This window comes from Diorhabda sublineata, chromosome X (genome assembly GCF_026230105.1).
Source record: "Diorhabda sublineata isolate icDioSubl1.1 chromosome X, icDioSubl1.1, whole genome shotgun sequence".
Taxonomy (NCBI): Eukaryota; Metazoa; Arthropoda; class Insecta; order Coleoptera; family Chrysomelidae; genus Diorhabda; species Diorhabda sublineata.
In genome coordinates this window covers 7,509,462-7,533,284 of record NC_079485.1, presented here as the reverse complement: position 1 = coordinate 7,533,284, position 23,823 = coordinate 7,509,462, and the positions used below count along the sequence as shown (strand labels likewise).

Below are 23,823 nucleotides of genomic sequence, written 5' to 3'. Positions count from 1 at the left end.
ATAACAATATTTGTAATCTTTAGTTAGATTTATGAAAAAAGCATGACATAATTCTCATTAGTTTTTTCATTTCACGTAATCATGAGTGTGTTTAAGTAATTGCAATTAATTTTTATCAAAATGTAAATGTTGTCGCTTCCAAAATTTTCACAGATTAGATTTCAGTGTCAAGCAATTATGAAGTATACTCGCGAAAAAAGCCCTAAAACAAAAAATAATCTGCTAAAATCAACAGTTTTCGAATCTGGTTGTGTCATATATTAATCTCAAATAATTTGTAAATATATCCAGACAAGTATCACCTGTTGAAATATTCAATTTTATCTGTGATAGTTTTTATTTTATATTATTTACGACGAATCAGAATGGAAGAGAAGGATAAAAAAAAGTAAGCTATTTACATTTATATTGACTCATTTATTTATATGATAATTCATGATTTAGATTTGGTTCAGTTGCTGGAAGTCCTTCTGAATGTTCTGCAAAATCTTCTAGACAAAAGGTAAATTTATTCTTAATTTATTTATCTGAAAAAAATACATTCCAGTCAGAAAATAAGTGCAATATCCGTTTTTATTAAGGGTGGCAATTAAATTGTTCATATAGATCAACAATAAATAAAATGTTTATTCAATATCATTGACAGTGGGTAAGATTAACTTTTTGATGATATGATGATGATTGATTCAAAAATTTTCTAAATGAATCATAATATAGTTTCTACCACTCAAATGAAGAGAAAATTGTGCAGTATTTTTTGTTAAGAAAAGTAATAAAATGGGATAGTTTTAGAAAATTTACGAATCTTTGTATCTGACACTGATAAATAATATGTTTCATTAATTTGTTAATAATTAATTAATTAATTTCATTAATTAATAAATATAAAATAGTCATTATGACGTACAATGTGTTTACACATTAATGTATTTCTCTATATATGAGTAGTTTTTAAATTGGTTGTGTTTTATTTTGCAACTGCCTCAAAATTTCCTGGTTTACGAATTTATGATTCTAATCTGATTTATAGTCCAAATATACTATAATGAAATAATATTATTATTGGAGTGCACTTCAGATAGGAAAACGCAATTTTTTTTATATTCCATAAATCACAAAGATTTTTGCTGGCACTGAAATGTTTTAGAGTTAATAATTGAGTTTCTTACAAGAATAAAAAGGATAGTAGGTTATAAGATCCTACTTATAATTTCATTGTAAATATTTGTTATTGTTACACATTCCAATATTTTCCAAATTAATGTACACAAAACAATTTTCATAGTTATAGCAATATTTTTAGTCAGATTTAATAAGAAGCAGAAGTAGTAGTTTAGAAAAAGGCGCACCAATGGTGTTTAGCTATGAAATAGATGATATCACCAACCTATATAAAACTAATTTCTCTTAATGATGTAATCAATAAAATTGTAAATTACTGAATCACTAGTCAAGATAGATTATTAATTATTTTCTTCAAAAGGAGTATTGAATTATAAATTTCACTTTATTTTTAAAAAACTTTATTCACAAAAAAAGTTACAATTTTACAAATGTTGAATGAACTCAATTAACAAAATTACTTAAAATGGTATTTACTATTCCTATTTATTTTGAAATAAATGCTGGGTAAGTATTTTTGCAATGTAATCCTTTTTATGTTTTAATTTTTAAAGTAATCTGGATTTTTCTAGTTGTAACTCCTCCATCCCTAAGAATTAAAAATAATGGAGTTATTTTTCAGGTCCTGTTTTCTTTCTCCAATTTTGAATTCTTTCTTCTTTTCTTCAATGTCCTCTCTTCTAATTACTCCATAACTTGAAAGTAAATGAAAATCGGATAAGAACATATGAGTTTTTTTTTACATTATTTTCACGTGTATAATACACTCCTAGAGTTTGGTGCGCTTTTCCCGACTCACCCTGTAGATGTCTTTTTTTTAACACTCCTATTTTGTGAACCAACATAGAACATAGATTTATTATAATACATTCTAATAGGTACTGTTCCAAATAAACTTGTGCTTATAATCGTGGCCTTTCGCAATCAACTTACTAAACGTTATTAGTCTGTCTTTTTATTTCGTCATGTGGCAGAAACTTGAAAATAACAGAATATTTATATTTTTGTTTTCAATAAAAATATAGATAATTGCCTTATCAATGAATTTTAAAAATATATGAGAGTATACAGTAGATTTCAGAATAATTTAGAAAGTTATTATCACAAAAAATTGTTTGTTTTTTATATTTAAAAATTGTATTTTACGTAGAGATCTACTGTGAATTAACAGAAAACATATTAATATTCTCTCAGAAACAATAAAAGTTTCAGAAAATATAAAATTGAAAAATAATGTAACTTTCAAAAAATCCTTCAAGTCAGTAGGTCAACCAAAACATTTACAAGAGTATCTCTACAAATATATTAATAAGTTTAATAGGTTTTATTTTGTTATCAGCTTAGACTGTATGTATCAATCTTTCTATGTAACAGAATCCTAGAATTTTTGCACAAGTATCAAGGATTGGTAACAATACATAAATTTGTAACATTATCTTTTGGACTCCATTTTATCTTCTCTTATTAAAGGATCAGTTTAGTTCAAAATGTGCTTGTAATGGACCAATGACAATACAATTGTTTTATAAATGTGTATTATCCTTGCCAGGACCACATGTCACAGACTTTGGATTCGATTTTTTACCCGCTTCAAATGATCAGATAAAACTTGTCAGTCAGGGATTGACGACTAGTAATTAGTATTTCACCCCATAGTCCTTATCAAGGTTATCAAGCTTAATGACGTGTTTTCCGTGGGGAAACGGCGTCCGCTTTATGTAAAATGGCGTTGTATTAATAGAAAAAAATATTGATTGAAAATTATAATCAAAAGTTCTATAAAGAACTTGATTGCTAAAAATTAACGGAAATATTGAGCACCCACGCTTTTAGAATTGTAATTTTCTAGTAATTCATTTTATTGATATCTTTTGAATAATTATTTGGTTTTTAAATGTGATCCCATTGAGATTTTCAATGCCAGCTAATTTTAGATTAAGTGCTACTTAAAAAAAATCTGCAGATTTAAATATTCTGACACGTCTATTCGTACCATATTCTGATATTCCTAAATTATAATTGGCACTGATTTGATTGCCTTAGATGACTCAATAATATGAATATTTTTATAAAGAACAAAATTAGGTGGAAATGTCGAAGATATATATTGAATAATACATTCAAATATATCTAAAATAAGATAATTTATTCACAATAATATATACATTTCTATATTGTAATCTGTAAAGATATCACTAAATCTTAGAATGATTGATAACTTGTTTGTTGAGGTATTGCTTATTTTTGTGAGTAATAATATATGATAATAGTTCGTATATCTATTATTTATGGTAACGGAGCTGGGAAACTTATAGGTATGTGTATGGAAACATTTCATATCCTACAATGGAATAATATTTGAATGGAACGTATAATTCTAATTATCACTTTCATTGAGATTTTTCATATTAATAATAATCTTGCTTAATTTGAGTAAATGCTTCATATAAACATCTACTTCTGTTTTGAGGTGACTTCTTTTCTATTGTATTATATATGCAGACCGTTTAGGTCTACCTCTTTTCCTCTTGCTATCTGATATCTTCCATGCAACTCATTTCAAGACTGTATTCGTTCATTCGTGACCTAGCCATTGTAACCTTGTTGTTTCTATAAACGTGCTGATTGGTGAGTCATTGAAAAGTGTGCAAATTTCATGGTTGATCTTCTCTACCATCCTAACTCTGTCTACTTTCCTCCAAAAATTCTTCTTAGTATTTTTCTTTCCCAGATTTGAAATTTCTGTTTAGTTTTATTCGTCATTATCCAGGTTTCACAGTCGTATGTTAGGGTGGGTCTCAAAATTGACTTATAATTTCGTAGATCTGGATATCTCTATCAATGTTAATATCCATCTAAGATTGCCTGTACAGTCGTTACTGGTACTGTTATTAGTTGTTTTGTGATTTTCTTCAAGCTTTGTTCATACTATCATAACCTCTTTTGAAATCAACAAAAAGAATATGTGTTGGTATCTAATATTCATATTCATTCCTCTATAATTTATTTTCACACAATGTGTTGTCTTCCTTCTTGTAAATGTTTAATATAATGCCTTTCCTTCATGATTCTGGAATTTTCTCGGCTTTCCAAATCTGACAAAGTAAATTGAAAATTTCTTGTTTAAGCTGTTTACCGCCATCAACTGTGCTTATTTAAATTCAATTGGATTAGCACACGGTGTTGAAACTATATTTTCATTTACGTATTTTTTAAAGTTTAATGGAATGAAGATCTCTTTGGTATCAAGAACAAAATTTTATGGAGGATTCTTGTATGCCTAATTTTGACGATGTTAGATTCGGAATTTGTTTACTTGGTAATGAGAGGTACAGAGTATTATCTAATACTACTCTTAATATTGTACGTATAGATATTTGACAAATTATTCTCTGAACAATTGATAGTTCATATCCCCGTTGCAATCTGGAAAAGTATTTCAAGTTTCTTGATAATATTAATGCCTTATCTCTTTTTAAAAGTTGACCTCTAGTTCAGCAAGTTCCAGCAACGAAGCATACCTTATGAGTAGTTTGAGAATAGTAACTCATGCACTAATTGACCCAATGAAGGCTTTTTACTTGCAAATAAATCTCTCCCCGTATTTGTCGGTTTTATCTATAGTAATGTTTATTAACCTTTGAATTTTGATAGGAATATCTCTTATCCATTAATCTCGGTGCTATAAAAGTTGAAATATTGTAGGTTAATTAAATATAGCTTTACTCGTTAGTTTTCAAAACAGTTGCACTGGATAACAAACAATAAAAAATATTTCAGTTGTCATTGAACATGCCTCTGTGTATTGGTTGGAGACACACGAGATATATACAAAAAATTAGGCTATAGACATTGTCTCTTGAAAAATTCTATGTTTCATAAGAAAATATAATTTTTTGATTTTATTCACTTGTCATTTGAACAAAATTTCTCCAATATTTTTACAGTTGAAAAACCTAATAGCAGAACGAAGGAGGCAGAAACTGGATCAAACTATGATTCAACCCGAATTGATGGACCCTTATGAGGCTGTGAACAGGTACAAAATTGCTCAGTTCAAACCAACTGGATATATTGAAGAAGAAAATTCAGGACATTATTGCATCTGGGATCCAAATTATCCCGAAAATCCTGAAAGGGTAGCTTGCTCAAAAAGGAGGTATGTAATTTAAATACAAAAATAGTTTCAGAACATTACACTTACATCAAGAATATAAATTTTCAATAAAATTGAATCTGTTCTCGAATTGAAATATCTGACTGAAAGTAAGATTTTTTGTTGCAAAATTCGACTCATTTTTTGCACAATCGTCGTGACTCTCGTGATGAAATTGTCAAGTAATAAGTGGGGGAAAAACCATTTCTCTTGAAGCTTAAAATTTAATTCTAGTGTAATTCATTCCAAGACACTACTCCAATGAATATCTCACCTCTAATCATTTCTGAATACATAGCAATTGTTATTCCAAAATGGTAACACACATATCTAACTAACATATCTCAACCAGTAACAGCACTAAGATCATCAAGATTTGGTAGAACAATTGAACCTATAAATAGACTTGATCTTTAATAATACTTAAATTAGTAATTACAATATTATTCTCATGGTAATTGAAAGTTAATATTTGAGTTATTTGAGTATTTGAGTAAGTTTAAAAAGCATATTTCTAGTTTACAAAGAAAAGAAGATGTAAAATATAGACATCTAGTGTAAAACTTGTACATCAATTCAATTAAAAATACAGTTTTCGTATGTTGCATTAACCGTTTATTATTTTCTTCAAAATCGTCCTTAAAACAACTACAACGTTACATTTCTGCCTTCGGTAAAAAAGTGTAATACATTACAATCTTTTGAAGAAACAAATAATGTTCTGCCTTAGGTAAAAAATTCGTATTTGAGTTCTGGTGCAATTTACTATAAACAATGTTTGAAAGTTTAAGTGTCGAGGTTAGGAAGCAACTGCCGCAATTGGTGAAACGCATCAATCCAATGAACCGACAATACCTACTGTAAAAAATATCCTATTTAAACTTGTTCATAATATAAAAAAATAAGTGTCTACAAAATATCCTAAAATATCAGTGATGCGATAATTTTTGTAGGGTGTATATATATAAATATACTTTTTTTTTCAGATTAGAAGACCTTGATTTAATAAAAAGATGTAAAAAAGTTTCACCTCAAAAATTTCCAGAAGATGTGTATCTTAAATTACACAATAAAGAATTATATGAGAAGCTTAAAGATATTAAAAATATTTCAGAAGACAAACTACAAGAATTAGCTTCAAAATACGATTCCGTTTTTTTTACACATGTGAGAGATTATTTTGCTAATAGTTAGAATATAGAACGTTAATCCAACCACAGTTGATTTAAGTAAATATTGATAAGACCATTATTCCAAAAAACATTCATAATTTGCTCTGCTGTAATTTTTATAACTAGACTGTTTTTTTTATTTTATACTCATATTTCTTAATGATCTTTCATTTTCAGGCAACATTTACCTCTTCAATTATTGCTGCCGAAGCAGCAATAACATTGACCCTAGAAGTAGCAAGAGGAAATTTGAAAAATGGATTCGCCCTAATTCGTCCACCTGGACATCATGCTATGGCGGATGCGTTTTGTGGATACTGCTTCCTCAATAATGTCGCTCTTGCCGCTCAGGTAGCTATAGACAAGGGATTAGCTAAAAAAGTTCTTATCATTGACCATGATGTTCACCATGGCCAAGGCACACAAAGAATGTTTTATGATAGAGATGAGTAAGTGGTATGCTGCTAATATTATTAGTTAATATACAAAACCAAAATTGTATACTGTACATCCATAGACGTTTCGACGTAACCATATAAATTTGTGTTTTTAATCAATTACAATAAAGTTTTTATAATGTGAGTCATCATCAACTAATGGACATTGTTAAGACAAAACATTTAGATAGTAGTGATAAAAAAATCATCAATATTTATATTATAATAAATCGTTAACATTGCTCAATACATACATGGAAACATTAAGTAGGTGGAATACCATTCATGGAGCACTTTAAAAGAGGCGGATATCTCTGTGACTTCTGTGAGAGTATCAAAGATCTACTGACTAATGAATTGATTTGAGAATTAAGTTTTATTATTGAATACTAAAAAAAATAATATTAACAAATAGAATTAATGCTATTCTACACATAAAAAGTGAAAATTTTGAAATAGCTGAGTAGTTTACTTATCTATGGTGAATTGCACAAATCAATATACTCAGAAAAAGCATTGGACGAGATGTGGATGTATTGAGAAACTCTAAGACTCATGGACAGATCGAGTAACGAATAACAAGGTGTTGAAGAGACCTTGAAAGACAAAGATATTATAATAGATATAAAAATTAACGCACCATTCATATTTTTCTCAATATTGTTTATTTATTGACAACTTACTGTACGACAATTAGGTAGGCCATGGACCTTGTTTGACAGTGACTGATGTTATTTAAGTTAACTATAGTATCACATAATATTGTTTTGACAGTAATTCGTATTAAACCTCAGAGTATATGATGGAAAATTATAAAAAGCCAATAAAATTCGTCCCTATTGGTTTGCACAATATTTTTTTTATAATTGTGTGCTTAATGTGGATGCCCTACATAGAAGAACAGCATCCTCATGAAATATTTTCTTTATATTGATGGCTGTATAGTCTGCAGAATGGAATAGATAATCTAGAACAAAAAAGGAAGTAATTTTCTATATCAAACGAAAATAAATAGAGTGTGTCAATATTGTTAAGCTTATTGTTATAATTTCCTTTAATCTAATTCATTAGTTTAACTATGTACCAATAGATCTCTAAATTTTAGTGTACTTTATTTCTCTATTCATCGGTATGAATATGGAACTTTTTGGCCAAATCTAAGAGAAAGTGACTCAGATTATATAGGAGATGGAAAAGGAAAAGGGTATAATATTAATATTCCATTAAATGTAATTGGACTAGGAGATGCTGATTATTTGACAATAGTATTTAACATTTTGCTTCCAGTAGCATATGAAGTAAGTACATTTTTCATTTTTAAATGTTTATTGATTGCCCTAGAATGAGTGAATAATTTACACTATTTTAATTAAATATTATATCTGTACTACTCTATCATTGTAAAGGTGTTAATAAAATGCCGAGTGACTGAAATAAAACATAAAAGTTATATACACAACACTAACTTCTTATGTACAAACACACCCAAGTAAATTACTTTATACTTGAAAAATTGATTCTTCAATAAATGTGAAATGTGTAGATCTTAATATGAAGTAATAAAATTATTATGCAAGTAAAAATGAAAAAGTGACCTTTTAATGTTTGATTAAACTCTCGATTTCTCATGTTTAATTAGTGGTTTCTTATCAATGAAGGTTGGAGTAATGAAGAAACCACTTTTGAACGTTATTAAGTAGTGCACAATTTAATTTGATCATGATTAAATACGCCTAGTGTGTGCATACAAAGAACAGTTATTGAAAGGTGTGTAGCCTTCAAATTGGGTTATTAACATACCTAATGATTACTATTTCTGCATTTTAGTTTAAACCTGACCTAATAATTCTATCAGCAGGATATGATTCTACTTTAGGATGTCCAGAGGTAAATATGTGAAATATACTTTTTAATTTTTTTAGTTTAATCCAGATTTAATCATTATATCGGCAGGCTTCGACTCATGTTTGGGAGATGAAAAGGTGAGATATTGACAATGTAGGCATCAATTCATCTTTTGTCAATACAATATTCATTCAATATTTTTTCATAAGGTATTAACTAATAATATATTGAGGAAGACTTGAGTATCATAGATTCACAAAGTAATATATAGATAAATATTGTTATATCATATAAGTCGCCTATTGCCTCTAAATTCAGAAAGTGATTGCCCATATAACATGATGAGTGATTTTCTTTTTTTCCAAGATATTACGATTAAATTTAATTTTTTTCTCACAATAACTGAAAAAAGATTTTGAGAATAGGTCGTAATTATTATGATATTATATTTACGATATATAATTTTGAAAAATGTGCTTCATCCTTAAACAACATTTTATTCAGAAATTGAAGATTTACTCTTAAAAAATGTTAATGTGGGATTTTTAAAATAATAATTAATGTTACAAATATATTTTACTGCATTATTTGAGAATTCATGATCTGACAACCTCCATTCCTGTATATTGTTTGTCTCCTAATTTTTGTTTTATGTTTTAGGGGGAAATGTTAGTATCTCCTCACTTTTACGGTCAGCTGATAACACTTTTATCAGGTCTAGCTGACGGCAAACTAGCTGTATGCCTAGAAGGGGGATATTTTCTTGAATCTCTTGCGGAAGGAGTAGCATGTACTATAAAAGCACTTCTTGGCGATACATGCTATCCGATTTCTTCTGAATTTGAAGTACATCCCACACTTATCGACGTCATTAATAATACAAAATACTTTTTAAGAGATTATTGGGAATGTTTCAAAAATGATCCGCTGTTTTCTTTCCCAAAAACTCTAGATCTGGAGAATTGCCTTGAAATTTCTAGAGATACAGAACATTTGACTTGCATTTCTTATAAAAACGTTTCACAAGTCCCTACGATTTTTGAAACGTACGGCTTTTATCCGCAAAGAACGGAGGAAGAACACGAAACATTTCTGAAAATGATATTAGATCTTAGAAAGGGTAAGAGACAGATACTTTGTGATTTATTGTTCAATTTAGCTCTAAATCAGTGAACAGAAATAAATATCTGAAATATAAAAAAAAGAAAATAAAAATATATTGATTTAGATGGGGTCGAATCAATCACAACATAAATTCACCAATAATGTCATTAAGACTGTGAACCATAAACTGATAATTTTTAGTTTTCTCTATGAAAACGCGAATATCAGCAAAAATTTCTTTATAGAATTTCTTTTTAATATTCTTATACCAGTACAAAAATACTTCATAATTGTCCATTTATAAGCGGTTCTCACAAAATGGAATAGGATAGTACTTTACTTATATCTAAAGTGATTTGCCACAATGTTAAGTTTCACTAATAGCAATATTTTTTGTGATTTTAGAATATTCACAAGGACGCAAAAGTGTCAATGTTGTTGGTTACGCTTACGATGAATTATTACTTAGACATAAAGGTAACGAAAAATTCGGTAAATTTCCAGAAAGACCAGAAAGAATTGTAGAGATATTGAGGAGTTTAGACAATTTTGGAATATTGAAACGTTGTCAAAAAATACAGGTAAATGTGAATATCGTTGAAATTTAATTCAGTTCTTGAAAAATGAAAAATATTCCATTTTGCCATTAGCTGAGGAAACAGGTGACACCATTATTTTCTAGTGACATTTTGAATTAGTACCATCAGATGTTCCATTGCTTTATAATTATCACTTAAATGTAGCATGATGTGTTTTGATAGTTGTATGCATCTATTGTATATTTCATATATCTATTTGAAGTCCCATCAACATATATGACTTTAATGTTACTACTGTTTTATTCAGAACATATATTCTTTTTTACTAGTTATTCTTCGTGGAATTAATATTTTCGTATACTTGTTTATGTGATCTTTAATATGATAAATGATTCTTTGTATTATTTCTAGCTTTCTGAATTTAATGAAAGAAAATGGATAGAAAAGATCCACAAAAAAGAATACATAATTGATGTTCTTGAACAGCGAAATCTTATCGAAAAAGCTGACTGGTTTTTCAATGCAGAAACAACAGACTGTATATTGAAATGCATCTCATGTGTAATTTCATTGGCCGAAAATATACATCAAGGATCTATTCGATCTGGTGTTGCGATTGTTAGACCACCTGGGCATCACGCATGTTTTGATGAAGCCAATGGATTTTGCTTTGTTAATAATGTAGTTATTGCAGCTCAATATTTAATCGAAGAGAGAAAGTACAAAAGGTAATTTTCTTTTATTATATACTAGAAAAATATATTCACATTACATCAAGATCGTTCCTTAGAAATATAGAGTACTGTCATCCTCAACAGATGTATAGTAAATAAGTCTCCACTCTAATAAAAATTACATTAAAATTTATATAAATAAAAACATTGTATTAATCTCAGAAGTGGGATAATACATATGGCAAAATTTGGAACTGAGATAACAATTTATTAATAAATGATAGTGTATCACTTTCAACGTAATACAAGGTATATTCTATGAAACTTGACTGTTTTGTAGAACTTCCATAATGGGAATTTTATTTTTATGGAAGATAATATTTGTATGGATAATATTACTATGTTGATATGGAAAATAACCTGCCAAAAATTTTTAGAGAATATTAAAATTTATCATTCCTCCTCCACGCTGAATTTCCCTACAAATAATTTTAAGTACTATATATGGGTGAATATAAAAAATTGGAATAGAATTTGTCCTATTTTGCAAAAATTATTTTTAACAATAATGTTTACAAATATTTCCATTATCTAATTAATTGAAAGTAGCTGGCAGCCACATACCTCTTTATACCTGACAACCCAATAGTTCGTCCAGGTAAATACTAAGCCATCCAAGAGCTGCACATTCTATATATTTTAGATGTGAAGTCAGTATAAAATTTTCTTGGTGTTGCAACATTTAATTAAAGATCATTGCTTAAAAAATAGTTGAAAATAGCTTGCTCAAGATTTCCCCAGCCTGTTGTGAGTTGTATGTGCGATTGAGGTGTCCCGAGTGCATGTGCGTTACAGGATACTCTCATGGTCTAAATGTTCGGAAACTGAACGAGTTAATCAGATCGTAGAATGATATGATCGTTTCTACCCTAGTAGACGGGTGTTTTAATTTGTGTATAGTTTTTTAAACTTTGAGAATTATTTATTTCTCTTAAATTACTGTCTACTATTAATTTTAATGAGCAGTGTAATTCGTAGGTTACAGAGGCTTGTGGTTTTGATTCTTTTCGGCATTTCAGCATAAAAATAGCTTATTAGTATTAAACTTTAGTGCAAAATCTGCGTGAAGGAGTAAATCTTGGATAACTGCTCAATATCAATCTATTTTACAACTAAATGAAATATCGTGGAAAAACTAACGCACCGCAAAGTAATAAAAATCCATGTAGACAACATTCACACATTGCATATTACCGAGGATGGAACTTGTAAAAAAACTTGTTCCATTGACAGTCTTTGTATAGATTCATATAGCCTCATGTTTCATATTTGATGTTATGAGAAAGTCAGATGAACACATTGCTTCTAATACAACACTTCTATGGAAAGTAGAGTATTTGTTCGTGTTTCAGTTGATTAGGTACCATTATATTTTAAGTTGATTCTTGATTAAAAGTTGCAAACATTGGATGTAGTGTGATACATTTCCTGTTCTTTTTGTCCAAACAAAAACTTTTTATGATTAAAATTTGTTTTAGAGTGCTTATAGTAGATTTTGATATTCATCATGGTAATGGGACTCAAAATCTTACTTATAGTCGAGATGATATTATGTACATTTCCCTTCACCGCTTCGATAAAGGAAAATATTTTCCATTTTTAGATGAAGCTGATTATAATTATGTTGGTAGCAGTACAGGTTTAGGATACAATATTAACATACCCTTTAACAAGGTAAGAAATCACGTTTACTGTTTCAATACAGTGAGTCATTTAAAATTTCATGATAACAAATGTGAAAATATGAAGATTTGAGTCCTCTAGTCTCAAAAGCTGCCATATCTTATCCGAGGTATGGAAATAAAAAACTATTGTGAGAAAATTAGTAGACATATCAATAACCAACCTCAACAGAGTACTTTAAAATGTGGATAAAATAAGATATGTCAGCAAGCAAACAATGACTTTCGTGTTTTAAAATATTAACGATTTAAATTGTGGCAATGGATGATTTTGAGGATAACTAAAGGAGTTTGCCGGTTTTAAAAAGCTTTAAGGAGGAAATAACCGATATTGAAACAAATACCTACATTTATTGACAAATGCAATAAATCTAAATAATCTAAACTACTTTCCCTCTTCTCAACTTCTTCACATACCAAATCTACCTCTTTATTCTTGGCTTCTGAACGTTCTATATTGACATAAAATTTCAGAATTTCTTAACTTCGCCAATTTAGTTCAGATGGTAGATATAATTTGCTTGTCGTTTTGAATCGGTAGTAGTAGGGTCTATAACTTTCAATAAACTGCCTTTTCAAACTACTTTTAACACTCCTGTAATCACCACCTCTTGTTTCTTCATCCAAAATATTCAATGAAAATAATTTTACTATTAGATACGAAATTGAATTAGGATTTTAATGACATGACATTTTTCGAATATTTTGGAAATGGCTTCTGAAACTAGACGACTCAATTATATTTTATTTTTGGGGATACCCAAATTTTTTCGAAATTGAACCTAGTGACTAATTTTTATAATTTCATCATATTATCACTTAACACCATGTCTTGCATAAAGTTCAGTTGTATCTTTTAGGGTAATAAGACTGATCATGATTATTGGACTGTTTGGCTCAAACTAGTTCTTCCATTAGCATACTCCTACAATCCAGAATTTGTAATTATATCCGCTGGATTTGATGCGGGATATTTTGATCCACTAGGAAATGGTTATAAATTAACACCTGAAATTTATTCACATTTTATTCAAACACTTAAGCCACTTGCATCAGGAAAAATCCTTTTAGCGTTAGAAGGTGGTTATCACCTTGAAAGTACTGCTCTTTCATTGACATTGTGTATGAAAGCACTTTTAGGTAAGTAATATATTCGTTAACTGCTCTGTCTATGAATTTGTTACTTGAAGTTGCTTGTTGCTAGCGTATTACATACAAAATATAAACCAACAATAACAACATTTTATTTATTCACCCATGTATATGTTTTTGAAGATGTTTTGAAAGGTATTATACCTTTACGTAAAACATGTTCTGAGAGTTAAGAGTCACTTTAGAACAGGTGACAACCAATTGACCAATATGAAGAAAGAAGTAATCTTGTACCACGGGTCTTACATACAGGTTTTTAAACTGAGATCAATTTCTACAGATAGGCGTGGTTCTCATGTTGAAATAGTCATGGCGCGGTGCTGCTATCTAGGGATAGACGTGGGTAGGGTTGGGATGAAAATTTTGACATAAAGCTCTCAACCTAAAATCGGCGAGTGCTTCATAGAATGATTGTATATCTGGATAATATTTTTAAGTTTTAAGCTTCAAGCTGCTCAAACTATGTATAAATATATGAAGAAGACTATATGGAACTACTGAAGGGCTGGTCAATTTACATAAAAGTTATTTTATGTAATCACTGAGTGCTACCGCTCACACACTTTATTTTTCCGAATCCGTTTTTAGTAATAACATGTTTTTTTAATTTTTTAGGTGACCCTTTACCAGTTCCTAAATTTTCCGATAAAGTTGACCAGGACACATGTGAGACCATTCAGAAAGTATTATCAGTACATCGTGACAAATGGAAAATGTTGAAGGTGAATAAGAAAATAGCAAATTTCTCTTGTACCGAAAAAGAAAAAACAGACCTTGAAAGTTCTTGCAAAAAGGAAATTGAGAAGGGAGGAAGCGTTGAGAACTTGAAACAAAAATTTAAAAGGAACATAATATATAATGACATTTAGTGCAGAAATTCTATTTATATTCCAATTAAAATTCTGAAATTAGATATATATATATATATATATATATATTACAAATATATATTAGATGTACCCTCTTGGGAAATGTACACTTTTCCCAGAAAGTTAGGTATATGTAAACTGAATATAATGTATATGTACATTTCCTGGCAAATGTGTACTCTTGTCATCACGTTTTGGTAAATGTGTACTCTTGCCTTCACGTTTTGGTAAATGTATACTGTTACCTGCATGTTTTAAGAAAAGTTAGAATACAAATAAATTAAAAATCTTGCTGCAGTAAAAAAAATATTTATTTAAATAAACATAATACAAAAGGCTTCATTAACGAAAAGTATTTCAATTAAAAAATGTAAATGACAAACAATACATACTTTTCTTCGCATATTATATAATACGTCGTAAGTTATGATCCCAATATTTCTAAATACAATTTTCGTCCTAGTTTTTCAGGACCAATACGATGGTAATCAAACAAATAATAATAATAACATACTTTTCTTTATTATACCAGTTAAATTTTATAAAACTATAAAGGAACATATAGAAATTTCATAATGAAAAGAGCAAGAATTGGTATTGTGGCACTTGGAATTAAATAATATTCCAGCATTTTTACAACTGCATTTTTTTGAGGAACATGATCTTTCACAGATACATCTTTTAAAACCTTGTCCACCAGTAAGAGACTACATACCTATAATTTCTCTTGCCGATTTCTCAACATCTGAGGAACATCTTCGTATAATATAAACTTTTGTTCGTTGATGGCGAATTCATGCCTAGAATAAGATTGTTTTAGAACTCCCTGTTAATTTCCTAATTTTATATAAATTTTTATAATTAATAATACAAATCAAATTTTTTGGATCCGTTTTACCACGATCAACGTCGCAAAATATTTTATGCTACCCTCTTCTTTAAATCGACTTATTAATTTTTCTTCCTTCCCTACCACTATTATATCGTATCTTTTCAGCCGGTAGCAATCTACATCAATTTTATTCTTTTCTTTTAACTTTGCTGCCTTTACTTCCAATAATATTTTTTTCATACTGATGCTGGTTTAAATAAATATTATTTTTGTTTTTTTGTGATAAAATCTGTTCTAGTTGTTCCATTGTTTTTCAAAAATTCTAACTAAAAAATTTTTTTTGTAGAAAAATTAAAATTTTAAATCCATAATTATGATAATTTTAACTATCTTCAGTATTATTTCTCTAAATATCTTAAACTATATCCAGAAATCTTCAGTACTGTGGCATTAATTTGTAATGTAGTTATTGTAGGGTACATAAACATAATAACATTAACATCATAGATAGAGCACTTGCACGAAATGTGTAACGTGAAATAGCAGCGCCTACTGAACTAGCCAAAACGGTTTGCATATCACTACAAGTGCGCATGCGCACCACATTACTAGCACATGCGATTTCGAATTTTGTATGCTCACAACTACCAAAACGACATGGTCATTGTGAATTCAATGTACATTTCCCTTATTTGAAATTGTAAATGTTAGTTGAATGCACAGTACCCAAATGAGGAGGCATTGTGCACTTTTATGGAAAATGATTGTCTTAAAATAGAAATATTAATTTTGTCTTTTTTTATCATTGAGCAGAATTATTTTTTTTAATCAATTTTTTATTTTAATAAAATGTACTTTTTTATCTGTTTCATAGTTTGTTGATCATGTCTTATTTTTTTAACATATTGAATATTGATAAATTGTACTTTTCCTGTATAAATAGCTTTACAGTTACAAGGAACCTCATAAATAATCCTTTATTTCCTGCGTTTTAGATTTAATACTAGTAGAATATTTTGATAATGTTTCTATTTTCATATTTATTAAAATAAATTTTAACTGTTGAGAAAATTGTTATCAGTGATAAAGATAAGTGGTAGAGATTTTGATGTTTAAAATTTGTTGTGGTTGTTATTGGTTATATTTATTTATCCTTCTTTTTCGTGTATTACAATTTAAATTTCAATAATAAAGAACTGATAATATTGGTAATAAGAATATAGTATGCTGATATATATTATTCATTCAAGAAGACCTATAGTGAAGGACATTTATTCAAGAAAATAAAGATAACCTACGTATCATAGATATTTTAAATTACCTTAACGTTTTACTCATGTGTAAAAAGGGTTGTTTCCGCGTCCTATTCAAAATATGTAATTATTATCAAGTATGAACAAAAGTAGGTCAGGTTTCTAATTCTATACAAGCGAAAGCTATTGGTCAAACACACATCTTGAATGACATATGAAAGCTTAGTGGAAACTTGCAGTTTGGATTAATATTTCTAATAGATTTTTGCAACACTATATGTACAGTTTGTTAAATTTGACTGTTTATGTATCATTTATTACTAATTAATACATCAGTTGTTTTATCTTCAATTATTTATGTAAAATGTAGCTCATTGACCAATAAGAATATTTATTAACCAATATAAAATTAACTAAATCATTATTGGAATTGTACAGTTTGAAGTATTGTTCTACAATAATTAACAATAAAACTAAAAATATATTATTAATCTAAATCATTGATCATAAAAACTGTTACATTTTAAATTAATTTCTAAATATCTTTTATTTTTTGAAAATGGAAAATATTTCATTTAAATGGGATATATTCTATGGAAATTAAAAGTGAAACAAAGAAATGGTTTAATTTGAAAGTAAAAAAATATTATTATTAAAAATATTTTTAATCAAATACTAGTTATTACCTTATAACAAATAGTCAGAATATACAATATGTACAAAAGTTGATATTCTGGTACTTTTTAAACCATGCTCACACTAAAGCAACTGTTGATGGCGACTGTAGTTTTGATGAGGTCTTTGCACAGTGACTCCGTGGAAACAGCATCTCGTCTGTTGGCTAAAGCTACTATATAATTTCTAATTATTAATGATCTTATATGCTATTACTTCCAAGCGATTAGTACCAGTTGTTAAGTACATAGTTTCTTCTTGATTCGGGCATTTAAAATTGGCTGTATCGTGTACTGAAATTATGTAAAACCAATGGAAGTTGTTTAATTATTTTAGAAGTGACTTTAATAGTATAATTTTTGTTTTGTAATAGACAGAAGTGCGTTTCAGTTTCCTTGAATTTGCGAAGTTGACATCATTGTTAATTAAAAATTTACTTTGAGGGATTATCACCGAAAATAGATGATAGTAATCAAAAACTTTGGGGTCTATTAGCGGAATTTTCAAAATGTATATAATTTTGTTATTATATGAATAACAGTCAATATTTCGTAGAGTAAAATTTTGTCAAAACCAATTTTTAAAGGTAATTAGGTTTTAGTATCAATTTTTAACCATGAGAGTACTATAGTATACAAAAATAATAATAATGGCTTAACACCCCTAATTGATTCCATTATTGTTCTGATTATCTTTATTTCCGTTATTCCAAATTTTCCTTCATCATTTCCTGTGATCAGTTTGTTTTCTATAAGGAACGAGGTAAGAAGTAAGATAGATATGTTAAGCTATCAAATACTTACTTATTTATACGATTGGTTCCTAATTCGAGAACGGATCAACAAATACTGTTTTTTACCATTAGTAGCCATTTATTGGCTACAATTGGAACACCTTACGATCCTGTGCAATAGTAGGGAGGGTTAGAAAGTTTCTCGCTTCGATAATTGCGATAATATATTGTGAAACAGATATATAAATTATTTCACGTTGAATGCTTAGATGGCCACAAATGGTACTTCTACCTTATATTAATGAAGACTTAAGAAGAAGGAGAGAGAAAAACAAGCAAAAAAAATTAAATGAAAAGTGATGAAAGAGATGCAAGAGGTTTGCTTGGAATTAATGTATGAAACATATATCGCGGCAGTACAGGAAACCAGAAGGACAGGACAAGGAATTATAGAAAGTAAAAATTTTAGCTTTCGATACTCAGGTAATGAAATGCAAAGCCAACTTCAACTGAGAACATGGTCACAAATAGATCGCGTGGTGGTAAATGAAAGAAAACACACATCAGCAAAAGATGTCGGATCGTACAGAGAAGCATTTGCAGATTTCCGATCACTTTGGTTATGGAGAAAATAAAAAGAATAAATAACTGGCAAAAAATTGAATATGGACAAAATTCATAATGACAACGAGCGAAAACAATATGTGGCACACATAGAGAATTTACTAAAAGAAAATGAAGAAGAAAGAGAAACTATCAAACAGAGCTGAAGACAAAACAATACAAAATGATTAGAAAGTAGAGTAATAATCTGACAAGAAAAAGTAAACGTGACGGGATGAATAATATTGTTAGAGAAATAGAAAAGGAAAGTTCAAATAAAAATACAAAGAAATTCTACAAAATAAACGAATCTAATGAAAAATACAAAGGAAATGTCAAAGGAATAAAAGATAAAGAAGACAGGCTAACAGAAGAAGACCACTTATATAAACAAATATGGGCCGATAACTTTAATAAACAATATATATTAAAAGATTATTGGACCAGTACTCAGTACTTGATGTACTCAGTTGAAACAATGACACTAACAGGAAATGATGAAGAAAAATGTGAAAGTCAAAATGAAAACTGCAACTCAGCTTGTAAAAAGGCAAAAAAGATGATGAGAGCGAAGGGATACAGCCTGCTTATTGTCTTAGCGAGTCTTTGAAAAACAAACAAGAACATGATGAAACGCGCCTTGATAAATGCAATAATCAGTTTCGTACTCCAGGTGTTACTCCCAAACGTAAGACAATTGATCGACAAGTATTTGAAACTGAAAACGAAGACGGTGTTTCTTCTAGCAAAAAAAGAAAAAAGTATGATAAAAGTGTGGAGAACCAACAAAAGAGTAATAACGATGATGTGGAAAAGTTGATGACTTTTTTTGCTGTACTCAGAATCGAAGACGATGGTTTTTGTTCTGAAATATCTGGCTCGGAATCGGACATATCGAATGAAAACAATCTAGTTGACGAGTTATTTGAGCCAAATATGATACAAACAAAAAATCCTCTCAATTTAGAGCCACTTGATTTTCTTATACATCTTGATGAAGAAGAATGGGCGACGATTAAGCCTGTAGTTGGAAGACTTCCCAAATATAAGTGGACACCTATAATTGCTAGAAAAGTTTATGAAGCAAAAGAATTGGAGTGTTCAACGCGTTTTCGTATGAGTAAAGTTTACTCTTCTTTTAATAACTCAAAGTACATCGACTTTTATGGGTATTACAAGGAGCCAAAATGCAAAACGTATTTGTACGGTGTATGCAGAAAAAAACCAAGCCGTGAAGTTATTGGTATAACTTTTGAAATAAATACCTACGACACTCGTAAGATTATATACAATAAAAGCGATTTTACGCGCATGACCAAAGAGATACTGGGAAAGAAAAGTTGCGTTATATTGCTGCATGTGAGTACCGGCTACTGGGACTTGTACCCAAACTTTGACTCATACTGATTCTTACCTTCCGTCATTAGCTGTTTTAAGAGGGGCTAGAGCTGAAGCAATCAAACAAAGCCTTAGGGTATACATGGGCCTACTCATCTGGTTGAATCCAGTACCATTAATCTAACCTAACCATTAATCCGATTATTGATGCTCGTCTTCTGATAACCAATTGGGTGGAGAGGAGTTGATGACAGCTCATGAGCTATTTTCAAATTAGGAGCGTCAAATCTATTAATAATCAATACATCTTTCCAGGGACGTTTTTACTATTTCTTATGGAGTCTAAAATTTTTTATGAGCATTAAGTACTATTCAGTAGACGTTTTTTTTGTTTACTTTTTAATATAGTTCACATTAGATGCCGCTGCTTTGAACAACTCCCTATTACTTTATATAATTTTTAAATTTGATGCAAGTACTGTTTTTTTTAAAAACACAGAGGTTACGCTCATAACACTAAATATCCTTTCTACTAAGGCATTGAAGAAACCACAAATCTATCAATTGATCCAGGGTGAGCAATATTCCGGATTCTAAATTTAAACAGTTGAAAGTCTTAAAATGTTTATTTTAAAAGCGATGTAAACCAGAGCTCTTTGGTAAACATTTAGAGCATTCGTCACAAATTGTTTAGAATGATATTCTGAAAGATAGCCTTTCTTCAAGGCCATGTGTATTTTTATGCCAAAATGTTGGTCGGTTATTTTTTTAAAAGGGTATTCCTGAATTTAATCATTATATTATGCAGATTATACGCTGCTGTAGTATGTTTTTCTAGCAAAAGTGCTGTAGGACAATTTTCGGGGCCTTGTTCTAAGAAATACCGTTTTAATGGTTCCCATGATGAGAGTATTTTGAGGAAATTTGTCATTGATGCTGATGGAAGACATTAATATCACGAAAATTCTAATTTTCTTTTTTGGGAGAATTATATGAATCATTAAATTTGCTTACATTCAACAGGGTGACAGAATGATTTTTAATAACACTTCATGATCAATAATAATTATTCTACAAACGCCATGAAGAATCGATAAATTTTCATTATTCACCTAACATGGACCTTATACAACTTTTAAACCAGTAAATCTCAAATGATAAGTGAAAAGTGTTAAAGTAGAATTCTTTACTGATATAATTACTAATTAGTGGCTTATGAGAATAACAAAATAGTTATATAATTGTTTTATAGTAGCTAGAAGAGTTCTCTTGTGTTGCTATAGTAGCTCTAGATAATTGTTTTTTTTTTAGAATGTTTGACTACCTCAATAAAACAGCCAATGAAAATGCTCCTATACAAAGAATCAAATATTATAATTAAATTTCAAGTTGGTCTCAAGTTATTAGTTTTCAGAAACAATGCCTTTCATGGTAGTTTATGGTAAAAACCAATACAAGACTTTTCATGTACACCACCATTTAGAAACAGCTTGTATTCTATTAATGAATGAAATGTGGCTAGGATGCAATCGCTCATATCTGAACAGTAGTTTATGAAAGAAAATAACTTGAAGATGTATGATGTATTTAAGTACAAAATATCATTTAGTACAATTCCAATATTTTTTGGACTTCAATACATAAATCTTTACGTCTTGCATTACATAGAGCAGTACAAAGGCTTGTTTTCCACATAATTTCAGAGTTCCTGTGATATTTAAGTATTTCCCTTATTGTTTCAGATAATCTAAAGTTACTGAATTCATCAATTTTACCTTCTGGAATTTTGAGATTTCTTGCCAAATCCTTCCATTTTTGACCAATCTCATCAGCTATCAATTGGTCAATTCTTTCTATTGGATCTTGTGGTACATTTGGTAAAATTGTTCTATCATCAATTCTTTGTTCCAATAAAACTGGTTGTGGATTAATCCTACATGATTGTAAAACTAGTTGTGGAAAAATTCTCTGTTGGGATGAAATATTTACCGATACTGACTCCTTGCATACGGTTTTATTATCATTTATGATTTTTAACTGATTGGAGAGTTCTTGTAAATCGCAATCTCGTTTATATAATATACGTATCAAGTCGTCCAAACTTTGAATCTTTTCAAATATTCTTCTCGAATCAATAACTTTCTCAAAGTATTGTTTAAGGTTCTCAAGTTCTTGAATTCCGTTTTTTGTATCAAGTGTATTTACCATGTTCTATTGACAATTTCACATATAGTAACTTAAATTATACCATGAAATATGAACTTATGATAACAATGAATAACTGGAATAATCCTCGCATAACCTAACATTTTTACTCTTCTACTTCACTTAGTTTGTAGCCTCCACCTTGACAATACTAAACCAGATGTGATTTTCGTTTTGTATTTACAATTACAAAGCTTCACTATTTACTTCACTTACCATGATTTAATACATTTCCGCTATAGCCTTAATTTTCTTGTGTATCCAACAAGCTAAATTAATATGTTAAGAAACAAAGCAACAAGGGTTAGATAACTTTTCGATCGGGAATAAATGTTAAGCATATATGTAATACTTCTATATGGACAGTTTCTTTAAGTGGAACCTGTTCCGCCTAAGGAAGTTAGAATGATAACGCATATAAATTCATACCTTATTATGTTATACGATATGTCATGAAGGGCGGATCCAGCTTTGGCGCGCCAGGAGGGATTCACATATTCGTGATCAAGTGTCAAGAACTTATCATTTAATTTTGATAATAATAGATACAAGTAAAAAGTAGGTATTTTATTAATGTACGTAAGTACTGTACTTTAAAATATTTATTCTTTATTGTACACTTGAAAAACACATAATAACTTGTACACGTACATATTGCCATCTTCTCTTGAAGACATCCAGAGAACTACCACGCACGGAATGAGGCAGCCTATTTATATTCCATAACTGTGGTGAATGATTTATCATAACAGCTAGAGGTATGTCGAGGGGTATGACGCAAAACTCCGCAAAAGTTAAAAGGTGGTACGTGAAGGGTTTCCAACAAACAAAATAGAAACAGACAAAATAGATATATTTAAATAACGAAATCAATGTTTTTTTACGGCTTCTGCCGAAACGAGTTATTGTACGTACTACGTATTTACGTACGTAAATAGCTGTAAAATTCTTGTTGAGTCTTTTTTGTGTCGCCCATAAAGAAAGCCATTTGTTCCATTTCTTCTTCACTAAGTTTTAAAATATGTAATAGTTTCAGGATTCTTTGCTCCAGAAGAATTCGCATATTTTTTTAAAGTTTCTAGGGCATATATCCATTTTTATTGGCTACCCATCAATGCAAACAAAAATGGATTTTCTTTCATAAAATGGTTTCTTCTTATTGATATAATTTGCTTAAAATTATTTGTTAATGCTTTTTCAGATTTATTCAAAACTCCAAGACTATCAGAAGTAGTTTGTTTATTATGGTTAGCTTCAAGTTTATTGTATTGTACATCATCAACTATTTTCCATTTTAACGAAATATTTAAAACTAATATAGTTTCTGAGAAACTTCTGAAAGTATAAAGGTTTTCCAAATTATTTTGAAGAT

At 29.3% G+C, this 23,823-nt stretch overlaps 2 protein-coding genes and 1 long non-coding RNA gene across 6 annotated transcripts; 1 reads left to right on the top strand and 2 right to left on the bottom strand.

Moving 5' to 3' along the window:
• The first annotated feature begins 50 nt into the window (after nucleotides 1–50).
• On the top strand, nucleotides 51–17,615 carry LOC130451297 (histone deacetylase 6). Of its 3 annotated transcripts, none has more exons than XM_056790236.1 (13): nucleotides 51–388; nucleotides 445–502; nucleotides 5,070–5,281; nucleotides 6,265–6,445; nucleotides 6,628–6,899; nucleotides 7,993–8,185; nucleotides 8,810–8,869; nucleotides 9,393–9,852; nucleotides 10,242–10,417; nucleotides 10,787–11,103; nucleotides 12,588–12,783; nucleotides 13,652–13,931; nucleotides 14,559–17,615. In XM_056790236.1, the coding sequence occupies exons 1-13, from the start codon at nucleotides 366–368 to the stop codon at nucleotides 14,810–14,812; spliced, it is 2,682 nt and encodes an 893-aa protein (XP_056646214.1). In that variant the 5' UTR covers nucleotides 51–365; the 3' UTR covers nucleotides 14,813–17,615. The 3 variants fall into 3 exon arrangements, with proteins under 3 accessions (XP_056646214.1, XP_056646213.1, XP_056646215.1); XM_056790235.1 differs by lacking the exon at nucleotides 8,810–8,869 and adding an exon at nucleotides 8,715–8,774 and having other exon boundaries at nucleotides 53–388; XM_056790237.1 differs by lacking the exons at nucleotides 51–388; nucleotides 445–502; nucleotides 8,810–8,869 and adding exons at nucleotides 3,358–3,437; nucleotides 8,715–8,774.
• Nucleotides 1,594–2,068, bottom strand: LOC130451299 (uncharacterized). The gene is made up of 2 exons (XR_008910702.1): nucleotides 1,922–2,068; nucleotides 1,594–1,817 (listed from the first exon to the last, which is right to left on the bottom strand). It is a non-coding gene; the product is annotated as an uncharacterized LOC130451299 (long non-coding RNA).
• Nucleotides 13,782–22,551, bottom strand: LOC130451298 (uncharacterized). 2 transcript variants are annotated; one of them, XM_056790239.1, is made up of 3 exons: nucleotides 22,022–22,551; nucleotides 20,323–20,588; nucleotides 13,782–13,799 (listed from the first exon to the last, which is right to left on the bottom strand). In XM_056790239.1, the coding sequence occupies exons 1-2, from the start codon at nucleotides 22,452–22,454 to the stop codon at nucleotides 20,545–20,547; spliced, it is 477 nt and encodes a 158-aa protein (XP_056646217.1). In that variant the 5' UTR covers nucleotides 22,455–22,551; the 3' UTR covers nucleotides 13,782–13,799; nucleotides 20,323–20,544. The 2 variants fall into 2 exon arrangements, with proteins under 2 accessions (XP_056646217.1, XP_056646216.1); XM_056790238.1 differs by lacking the exon at nucleotides 13,782–13,799 and adding an exon at nucleotides 17,616–17,865.
• Nucleotides 22,552–23,823: the final 1,272 nt, after the last annotated feature.